The 11,485-nt window shown below is 41.6% G+C and overlaps 2 protein-coding genes across 2 annotated transcripts in view; one reads left to right on the forward strand and one right to left on the reverse strand.

Annotated features, from left to right (window-relative positions):
* Positions 1-9,400, reverse strand: part of USP6NL (USP6 N-terminal like) — a 155,128-nt gene extending 145,728 nt beyond the window's left edge. The window contains exon 1 of the mRNA XM_082449713.1: positions 7,859-9,400. The gene's annotated coding sequence lies outside the window, so the exon portion shown is untranslated. The remainder of the gene's footprint in view (positions 1-7,858) is intronic.
* Positions 7,749-8,378, forward strand: LOC309654730 (uncharacterized protein; the record flags this gene model as incomplete). The annotated part of the gene is made up of 1 exon (XM_082449142.1): positions 7,749-8,378. One exon carries the CDS (start codon positions 7,749-7,751, stop codon positions 8,376-8,378), a length of 630 nt encoding a protein of 209 aa, XP_082305268.1.
* Positions 9,401-11,485: the final 2,085 nt, after the last annotated feature.

The following is an 11,485-nucleotide window of genomic DNA, read 5'->3' on the forward strand; positions in this document are numbered from 1 at the left end:
TCTTTTGGCAACCCTCAGTGATGGCAGATCATCAACTTTGTAGGAAAAAGTTTTTGTAAAAGAAAAATATTGGGCTTCCCTGGTGGCACAGTGGTTACGAATCCGCCTGCCAATGAAGGGGACACGGGTTCGAGCCCTGGTTCGGGAAGATCCCACATGCTGCGGAGCAACTAAGCCCGTGCACCACAACCACTGAGCCTGTGCTCTGGAGCCCGGGATCCACAACTGCTGAAGCCAGTGCGCCTAGAGCCCGTGCCCTGAAACAAGAGACGCCACCGCAATGAGTAGCCCACACACCGCAACGAAGAGTAGCCCCCGCGCGCAGCAACGAAGACCCAACGCAGCCAAAAATAAATAAAATTAAATTAAAAATAAATAAATTTATTTTTAAAAAATAGTGAAATGCCTGGAAGGGCATATTTCTTTAAAAAAAAAAAAGAAAAGAAAAGTATTTCCCAAGCAAGTCTGGTGAAGGAGCTTAGAATTCAAACTGATAATAAAATGTGATATAAATTGATGATGAATAGGGTTTCATATCCCTAAAAAGCAATTTCTAAAAAGAAATTTCTCTTCAGCAACTAATGTAGTCTACTAATGGTAACTAATTTGAATACATATTCTAAAATGCTGCTTTCAAAATGAGTCTATTACTTCACAACCACATTATTCTACTTAGCCTCTATTTTCCAATAACTAATCATCAGCTGGGAAAGTAAAACACAAACACATGAAAGTTACATACAAGACAAAATAAGGGACCTGCATTTCCGACAAAGCTAAACCACATATTACACACCAACCTTCTTAAAGACAAAAACCTAGACCAAAAAATATATATATATATAAATGTATATATAAAGTATATTTTTTAATTATTAAAAATATCAGAGGGTAAAAATTGGTACAACCACTTTGAAAAACTGGTAGTAACTCCAAGAGCTAAATATTTATCTACCTATTACTCAACAATTCCATTTCTAGGGATACTTCCAAAAGAAAGGAGTCCATATGTCCAACAAAATACATGTATAAGAATGTTCATAGCAGCTTTATTATAACAGCCCAAAATTGGAAATAATGCAAATGCCTATTAAAAGTAGAATGGAGAAATAAATTGTGATACATTCGTATGTTAGGTTACTACTATGACAGTATTTTTCAATAACAGTCACTGCAATATTTCTCGACTCACATGTTCTTCCAGAATCTTGCATCTCTCATCAACAGGTTTCTGCTCTCTCTAAACCTGGGTCGGTTCCTAACAGGTGACCTAGCGTCCATCTGGCTCTCCACATCCCCCCCTCCCCGGGATGCGTGTGCAGGACGACCGCCCTGGGAACCGGCCACCACATAGTGACAAACTCAGGCCACCTAAGATGCTCTGTCATCAACCACCAGCTGTGGGAGCAAACCTTCAAACAACGTTAGGCCCAGCCTTCGAGCTGCCCTACTTGAAACTAAATGAAGCAGAGACAAGCGTTACCCAAATTGCAGTTTTGTGACAAACATAAATGTTGTCATTGTTTAAGTCACTGAGTTTTGAAGCAATTTTTTTTGAGGCCACAGTAAACTAGAAAAAGTGCAGAGCAATATAAAAGAAACACTACTGCCACTTGCAACAACATAGCTGAATCTCATTGATACGATACAATGTTGAATGAAACAAGCCAGACAAGAGAGTACATATTGTATGATACCATTTTGATGAAAAACTAAAAAACTTCTATGGTGAGAGAAAACTGAGTAATTGTTACTTGAGGCAAGGGAGGAAGGTGGTATGGATTGGGAAGGAGTGTGACAGAGCCTTCTGCGGTGGCAAAAATATTCTATACGTTAAACTGGGTGTGATTATATATTTAATTACATTTATAAAAATTCTTCAGGGTATACATTTAAGATTAGTGCATATTATTATATGTATATTATACCTTAATTTTTAAAAGGTGGGGAGAGGTGGGGCAATCAAAGAGCTAACAAGATAATGAGGAATTACCAGCCACAGTCTAAGAAGAGGAATCCAAAATGGGGACCATGGTACCCTGGGGCTTCTTTCCTCCTGGAAATGTCTGCCCAATCAAAGGAGGTGCCTGAGAGGCTAAAATGCACTTAGGCAGCCTTGCAAGCTAGTAAGACAACATGTCAGAGTACAAGAGCCACCAAGGGAGCCATCCCCTGCTTTGGAATAAGACTTTGAAAAGCTGAATTCCAGAAGAAAGAATAACACAAAAGTAAATAAACTAAACCAGTCTTTGCACAGATGCTAAAAAAAAATCTCAATTTGGATCAAGGTGATCCTAAGTGCCTGGCAAAAGCAACAGATAAATGCTTATCTAAATCTATAATTACTTCTAGAAATAATTTTTCAAATACAATGAACAGTACACAATCAAAGATGAGCAGGCATACAAGGAGATGAGACTCCTTGAGAAATACCAGATGACAGAAAAAACCTGCAGGACTCTGGGACAGAGTTACATGCTTACTCTGTCCACAGAGATATATGCAAAGCTTGAACATTTTGATAGGGAATTAGTAACTATAAAAGCGGCAGAGCAGATTTTAAAAAGAACCAAACTGAAATTCTAGAATGAAAAATACAATAACCAAAATTAAGAACCCAGAGAATGAACACATTTAAGACCAAATTGGACAGAGATAAAGACTAACTTAGTAAACTGGAAGATAGACCAGAAGAAAATGTCCATTAAAAAAAAAAAATAGAAAACCTAGAAGACAGGTGAAATACATAGAGGAGTCAGTGAGACCTACAGAGGGGTCAGTGAGACCTAACACTGGATCCGAAGTCCCAGAAAGATTAAGCATGAGAAATGGGGAAAAGCAATATTTTAAGAGATGACAGCTGAAAACTACCCAAATCTGATGAAAGACATCAGATCACAGCATTAACAGGTATATGCCCAAGCAAGAAAAGGAAGGGGGGGCGGGGGGGGAGGGAGAGGACATCATCTGAAATGAAATCTGAAAGACAAAAAGAAAATCTTAAAAACAGCCTGAGAAAGAAACAAATTACCAACAAAGTGATAAACTGCAGCTGCTTCTCAATAGAAACAAAGATTATAGAATAATCTCTTCTTCAAAGAACTAATATACAAATATATGTATGTATGTATCTCCAATCTAGAATTCTATACCTAGCAAAATGTATCTTTCAAGAATGTAGGTGAAATAAAAACATTCTCAGACAAACTAAGAGACTGAAATTTTTTCAACACTAAATCCACTGTAAAGAAAATACTAAAGGGTATTCTGCAGGCAGATGGAAAATTGTTTCAGAAGGAAGGTCAGTATCGCAAGAAGGAATACAGGAAAAGAAAGGCAGTAAGTCTAACTGAATAATAATGGTACAAAACAACAGAAATAGGTCTTTGGGGTATAATACATATATGCATTTAAAAACATGATAACAATGAAATAGGTTTAAAAAATAGGAAAGAAATTGACTTACATGTTTTTAAAGGCCTTACATTATCCGGAAAAAGGGTGAAAGTCTCAATTAATGCTACACTTTGATAAGTAGAGAAAAGATTAGAGTTTCTTAGGCAAATACTAAAGGAAGAGTAAAAGAATATATAATCCCAAGCTAATAAAAAAGGAGGAAATGGAATAATTATTTTTTAAAATCAATCCAAAACAAATCTAGAAAGAGAAAAAAGGAACATGGAACAGGTGAGATGTTCAATATTTAACCATTAATATCAAGTTATCTGCCAATTCATTTTTATAAGAGCCATCAGCAAAATACACAGAAATATCTAGCCCCCACTCACATACCTAAACTTTGTAAATTTTAACCTCCACATATATTCCATTTTTTTCCATTGTCACTGACTTTTCAAAGTCTTATTTCACCTTATCTTTGCTTATGTAACTGCAGATATGCTAACAAGCATTAAAACATCCAAAAACCAAACAAAAAGAAACAGGAACAAAAAATCCAGAGAACCAACTGGCTTATAAATGCTGCATTAATTCCACAATAAAATATTAATTTGCCATTACTGATCTATATAATAGTACTAACCAAAATTAATGTATTAAGAAGCTTAAAATGATATTCTTTCACTTATTTCATGAAAACCATTGCTCTAATATTTTTTAATTCACTTGTTAATTCAGTGAAGGGAAATCCCAGGATAAAATTAAAATTTTTTCTACACTAGTATCAATGTCAGCAAGACACAGGTGCAACATATACGTCTATCAGAGAATGACTAAATAATCTCTTTAGAGCCAAAGATACTTAACCAAACAAGATATGAAACTCCAGAGTCACTCTTGAGCTTCCTATAAGCAAATGAGACTACCTGCCACTTACTAATTTTTTTTTCAATTTAACAGTGGATTGCTACTTGCATTTTGTGAGGAGGAGATATTTTAAATAAGTGGGGGGTGGGGGGGGCTCTAAGCTCTTCCAAGGGAAAATACTATCAAAATTAAATCAAAACACTATACTGAGGGGCTTCCCTGGTGGCGCAGTGGTTGGGAGTCTGACTGCCGATGCGGGTGACACAGGTTCGGGCCCTGGTCTGGGGGGATCCCACATGCCGCGGAGCAACTAGGCCCGTGAGCCACAGCTGCTGAGCCTGAGCGTCTGGAGCCCGTGCTCCGCAACAAGAGAGGCCACGATAGTGAGAGGCCCGCGCGCCGCAGTGAAGAGTGGCCCCCGCTCGCCGCAACTGGGGAGAGCCCTCGCACGGAAGCGAAGACCCAACACAGCCAAAAATAAACATAATAAATAAATAATAAATAAATAAATTAAAAAAAAAACACTATACTGATATTATACAGCGTCTCTCTAAAGAAATCAAAGAACCTTTTATTTACCACTTAACAGATAAAAAAACTATCAAGTAATCGGCGCCAGAGTTATAAAAGTAGACACAAAGTGTGCAGACTCATCTCCAGTCTAGCGAGGTGAGAGTCATCTAGACTAACTCCCTTTCTACAAAGGCTGAGCCACCTTTGTTCTCACCTGGTTCAGATGATGCGAGCACGGGGCCAAGAGCCTACCTTCTCTCCACAACTAACAGTGGTGGCGTATGTGCCACGGAGGGAACTAACACACAAGCGTTCTCTTCAGGGACCGTGTACGCGCTCTCTCTCGTACTCAAAGTGTCCCACCCTCCCACTTGCCCTTTCCACCTGCCATCTCCTCCTCATCCTTCAGGTCTTACCAGCCACTTCCTCAGGACAGCTTGCCCTGCCACTCCCAATCAAGTTAGGTTCCCTGGTGACAGGTTTTATAGCTCCCTGTACTTTACTTCAAAGGACTGATCCCTCCTGTTGTTGAAAACAAGGTACCTAACACAAGGTCATGGGTACAATAAGGCACTCAAGAAATATTTGTTGAATAAACAAACAAGTGTGAATTTATGATCCCCACCCCCGAATTTTACAAAGAAACAAGCTTTAAAAAATTAAGTTATCTGCATGAAATGCCATAACCTGGAAATGGCAGAGACCAGTTGAGACTCCAAGTTTGTGACTCTAATTCCTGTGCTCTAATGCCCATGTACTATAAGAAGTGTGCTAGAAGTCAGATTTCTTTCAAATGAATATTATTTTTGTATCGACTTCCACTGTAAAAATTGAGACACTTTCTAAAGGAAAAAAAATTAGACACTAAATATAAGGAAATCATCTCTAACAATGCAATATGCCTTTCAAAAATCACACTGAAGGGACAAACTATACCTTTCTGGTAATAAATAGTCTGAGTATTGTTGGTGTAACAATACCATTGTGCTAAAACGAAACAAGGATGGTTGAAGTGAAATTGCAAACATAAACCAGAAAACGTAATCACTTGCCACTTTCTAACTGAAGCAGCAATTCCTAAAGTTTTGGTATTGTGGCTAAGTTTTTTTGCCAGCTTCAAACTGCCTTAACATTCCTAGCATTTACAAATCAAAGTAATTTTGTTTCATTTCAGTTTGCCACTAGCTTAAATTTACTGGTCTCTTTTTCACCCATCTTCACTAGCTACAAAATGTAACAGTAACCTGAGAGAGATGCGAACATGGAGGCAAAGCCTGACGCACAACCTCTGCGGGGCACTGGAAGTCCAGCTTGGATCTGCCATGCCAGGAAGTTGTCTTGGTTCCCAAGGATGACCAGCCAATTAACAGATGGTGCCAAAGCCGACACTTCTACTTACTGGCTTGTTTAACCAATGGCAGCTGTCCTCCAGAGGAGCTATTTCATGTCAAAACAATGTTATAACTGGTAATGAGCTATTCTCACCAGAAACAAGGATGCCAGAGAGACAGACTAGCTAAAAACAGTAAGTAGGCACCAACAGCAAGACTCAGGGCCCAAGTTCTTAATGTTTGGGAAATGATGCTTCTTTGAATGCCCTTGTGACACCTCAGTGATTCTTTAAATAGGTAATCAGCAAAGGAATTTCTGTTAACTCAGAATACCTGTACTTGGAATTAAGGCTCTGGTTTTCCTTTTTAAATTAATTTATACCTTTATTAGTGTAGCTTTTTTCTCATATTTTGACATATTTCAGTTACCTGTGTGGAATATAACATAGGTCAACATCCACTTTAAGTAATAAACTAGACTATGTTTACAGACTTTACTATAAAAAAAACAGCAAGCTCAGAAACGTTTTTCTTAATTTTCGGGTCTGACAGAGTGAGAAATAAAAGCAAATAAACCACTGTCCATTTGATGCTGGCTAATTTGATTCTTGTTAAGATGACTTCACAAAAGAAAAAAGTACCCTGCCTTCCCTGTAACAGAACTTCTCATAGATTCAACATGTGAGGGAGTTGGCCAGGGTGATATCTAAAGTTTTGTCTAACTTCTCTGTGCTACGAAAATATTAAATATCCCAAAGACTTACTTCTATTTATAAATGGATTAATATAGGCTTGAAATCACTTTCTTCCAGCAAACAAAATATTTAAGACCGTGTCCCCACTTTTTTTCTATGTGTCACATTATTTCCAATGACTGGGTATTGCCCCAATTCAAAACTCTTTCCTAGTCCCATAAGGGACTCATTTAACTCAGGTTGAAATCTACTGACTAAAAAGCATCCGTGGATTAAAATGAAGGGCGGGCAGACTTTAATCTTCAATTTCTAGAAATGTCCACCCGTGGATTCATAGACTCTTCACATTTCTTGGCATTAAAATACCTACGAGTAACCATTCTGCCGCATCACAACTGCCGCACCGACACCCGGCTGTGAGCTCCAAACTATTTTGCAAACTCTGCAAAGGCGCAGAGATTTCCAGCCTCTCCAAAGCCCTCATTCACCCCATCCTCCCCTTGCCTAGTCGAAACGAAGTCCCGCGGCAGGAAGGCAATAATTTAAAAGAACGAAGTTTGCCTCAGTCCTGCCCACTTGGACTCTGGAGGACGCAACTGAAACTTGCAAGGGAGACACGTCTCCCGGGGACCGAAACTTGCTCGGGGGGGAGGGGGAGGCAGCGGGTCTCCCCTCCCCCCGGACCTGGCCGACCCCCGCCCCTTCCAGAGCCCCCGTTCACCGGTCGGCAGGTCCCCTCCCGCGCCGGCCCCGCCAGACCCTCCCCGCACGCCCCCTGCGCCCCCTACCCGGCGCCCGCCAACCTGCCAATCACACCCGCAGCACCCTGCCGTCCAGGTTCCAGGGGGTAGGGGCCAGGGCGGCCGCGCTCGTTTCCGGAGCCGGCCCCCCTGGAGGGCGGGGACGGGGAGCGCTACTCCGTCCACCTTCCCTGGGGCCGGGAATGGCGGCGTCCGGCTCCCCGGGGCCAACTCCGAGTCCCTGCCTGGAGGAAACGCGCCGAGCCCCACCGCCGCCGGCCCCTGGCGGGGGGAGAGGAGAAAAAGAACTTACCTCCGGACGGTCCCGTCGGCGGAGGCAGCGCGGGGAGTCCCGGGGGCCCAGGAGGTCCCGGCGCGGCGGCGGCTACCGCAGTGCCCTCCGCCCCATTGTTTCCCTTCCAAGAGGATCCCGGCGAAGCCGAGCCCTGGAACCAGGAAGTTCCCCGGCGCGACACCTCCTGCCGCCGCTATGGAAACGGCCCCCGCCTCCCAGGGCGGCTCGCCCGGGACCCCGCCTCCGCGCCACCGGCCCCGCCCGCCTCACGGGCCGCTGCCAACCGACGCCGCTGCGGCCGAGGCCGCCGCCATCTTGGCGCGGCCCGGGCGGCCTCTTCCCGGCGGCACGTGCGCGCCGCTCCCGCGTTCCCGCCGGCCGCGGGGGCGCGCTGCCAGGGCTGCCGGGTGCGGGCGCCGTTCCCCGGGATGCGCAGCCAGAAGCGGCGCCTGGAACCCCGAGGGAGGGAGGGAGGGCCCGGGCAGCACTGGAGAGCCAGGACCTGGAGCGGGGCTTCTTCATGTGTGAAGTGGCATAACAATAGTACCTGCCTCATAGGGTTGTTACCTGGAAGCAAGTGCATGGTACTTAGAAAGTGCAAAATTATCATTCATTCAATAAAATGGCACTGCTTCTGACCAAAGTCACATTTCTGTCTTTTTCCAGGAACTTAATCTAAGTGTTCAAATCACCACTTTAAATAGGCTACTGTGTAAGATCCCATTGCTGCTTGAGACTTCTGAAATGCTGATCTTTTGTCCCATATTTCTCTAGGTCAGCTTTCCTTTTTTAGATCATGGAAATTGTCAAGAGTTTTAATCTCCAGAATCGTCCATCAAGAGGTTCCATAAAAAGATGAATGATGTAAACTTTCCAATACTGTAATTAGCTGGCAGTTAAATGATTTATTCACTAGAAGCTAGCAAAGTTAGGGTGTGCAAATGACTAAAAGGCTTCCTGTCCTTGATTCCAGGAACTAGAATTACTAAAGCTGGCAACTCTGCATGGTGGCTATTATCTCTCTTTTCCAGCTGCTGAAAACTGACACCAAGAAACTGGGTGCTGTGTGCACTATGGGAGAGGAGGGGAGGAAGGAGGCGGGGTCACGGCCTCTTCCAAAGGATGCAACCTTAAGAACCGTGCATAAGCTTAGGTCTCAAATGGTCTCTAAGGCTTCTCCTTCTAGCTCACAAATGTTGTGATCTCGTTTGTACACTCTTTAAGAAAATACAATGTGTACTTCCCTTCGGGTCTTCCTTCATACATTTAAGCCAGATTTGTGAAGACCCGTGTTTAATGATCCTGATCCAAAAATAGTGGGACTTCCATGGCGGTCCAGTGGTTAAGACTCCACGCTTCCACTGCAGGAAGCACGAGTTCGATCCCTGGTCAGGAAACTATCGATAAGATCCCGCATCCCGCATGGTGCAGCCAAAAACAAAAACAAAAAGCAAACAAAACAAAGCCATAAATAGCTTGATATATGAAATGAACTGGGGTAAAAACAGATCAGGAGCTGGCGGGACAGCAGGACATTGGTAACTTTTTCAACACCCAGACACTTCTTATAGCCTCACAGCCTCATAGCCCCCACTGGACCAGCAGATTGCTTTGCACGTGGTAGGCCCTCAATAAACATTTATTGAATTAAATCACCATGTTTGTGGTTGTGCTCTCATCCTTTCAGGAGGCCTTGGGGACCACAGAGACACGCAAGAGATGTTCTTCAAGGGACATCCTTGCAAACATCATAAACAAGAACCCTGAGTTACTAGTTAATGAGTTAATGGGATTTTGGATGAACAACCTCAGCCCCAGGCTTATTTGGCAAAACGAAGTGGAAATTTCAGATATGTTTTTCCATAAATTTTATGGGTAATTTTTTGAAAACTTTACTTTGGATCTAATTATGAGCACCACTGACTCAATTTTATACTACAATAATAGCATGATTAAGGTTCAGAAAAACCCACATTTTCCCCAAGTCAAAGTGTCACAAATGAATTGTGTCACCTCAGTATAACACCTGTATTTGTTCTTAGGTATACCTTTAGGAGCTTCCCAGAATTTTTTTTTATTAACTGTCTTAGAGCTATTGTTAAACCGTAAACACAAAGTTTTGTCTTTATATCCCTAGCATAGTGCTTGACACGTGGTAGGCATGCAAATTCACTTATCTATGGCATATGATAAATATATAGAATTTATGTCAATGATTAGCAAGGAAATAAAGATAGAATCATTTTTCCTCTAAATCAGGGATGGGCAGACTTTTTCTTAAAGGGGAAAGATAATGGACATGAGAGCAGCCATAGACAATATGTAAAAGAATAAGTGTGCCTGTATTCCACTAGAAATTTATCATGGAAATAGGTGGATTTGACCCACAGGGCATAGTTTACCAACCCCCTAAATAATTATATTTAGATTATGCTCACTCCACTTTTATATTCATTTCAATAAAATGTCAGATATTAACTGAAGAAAGTGTAAAAGCTTGATATCCATAAAGCACCAAAAAGTTAAAAAAAAAAAAATTATGGAGTAACAGTTTATGTTACCAATTAAAATATTTCAAAACTAGCAAAGGTTTAGAACTATGTCTCACACATTATGATGGAATAAGATAGGTGGATATTTGCATTTCATTTTTGCAAAAGTTATGCATTATGCTAATAAAAAAAAACTTAAAATGTTGCCAAAGGTAAAAGTATATGTTTAAATCCTCAGGATGCCATAATAGCTAAGGCCAGCAGTACAATTTGTGGCGAGAACAGAACATAGGACATAGTGGGAAAAAAATCTCCAAAGCAAATCATACATCCTTCACTATCATCTTCAGAATATGGATGAAAGGGTGCGTTCCTAGAGTCTCCTGTAAATTGAGAATTTGAAATGTGAATCCATGGCTATTGGATCCATTTAATTTTTTTAAAATAAGGGTAAGCAGATAGCTCCCTAGTGGGGGGAGTTTTTTTTTTTTTTAAAGCTGTGGAAAGCCTTGCAGGCACATTGTCATGCTCACCAGCAGTAGTACTTTCTGAAATCTCATAAGGAGCCAGTGCTCTTCCATTGGTTAGGAAAGTCAGCTCCAGTGACACTGTGTATAATTGTGCTTCATTGTTGAAAACAACTCGGGCCAGTCAACACCTGTGTACCCAGTGTAAGTGAAAAAGCAACGACTAATCAACAACCACATCCACAATGCTCATACTGAAAAGTTATCCTTTGGTTTAAAAGAGAAGTTATTGATTGCACAGCAAGGAAGGAGAGTCCATGGCACAACTGTGAACCCCATAAAATTGTATGCAAGATGCTGTGTACACAGTTTGTTCCTTATAACTATCTGGGGTCGTCTTGTTTTTTTACTGGTATACTTGGGTTTTTTCTGTCTGTCTTAAAAATGGACATGCCATGAGACTGGGGAACGGATTTGTCTTCTTCCCTACTTTATCCCTTAGTCCAGATCAGTGTCTGATACAGAATGAGCTTTCTCTAAATAATTGTAGAAGGAATGAAGGAAGGGAAGGAGGAAAGGGGGAAGGGAGAGAGGGAGGCAAGAATGAAGGAAGGAACAAAGGTATACAAATATACATTTTTCCTATATAATATTGTACATCACCTCTACTTCAATTTTTAAAAATA

The sequence above is a fragment of the Balaenoptera physalus genome (genome assembly GCF_965194825.1).
Source record: "Balaenoptera physalus genome assembly, chromosome: 2".
NCBI classification, from domain to species: Eukaryota; Metazoa; Chordata; class Mammalia; order Artiodactyla; family Balaenopteridae; genus Balaenoptera; species Balaenoptera physalus.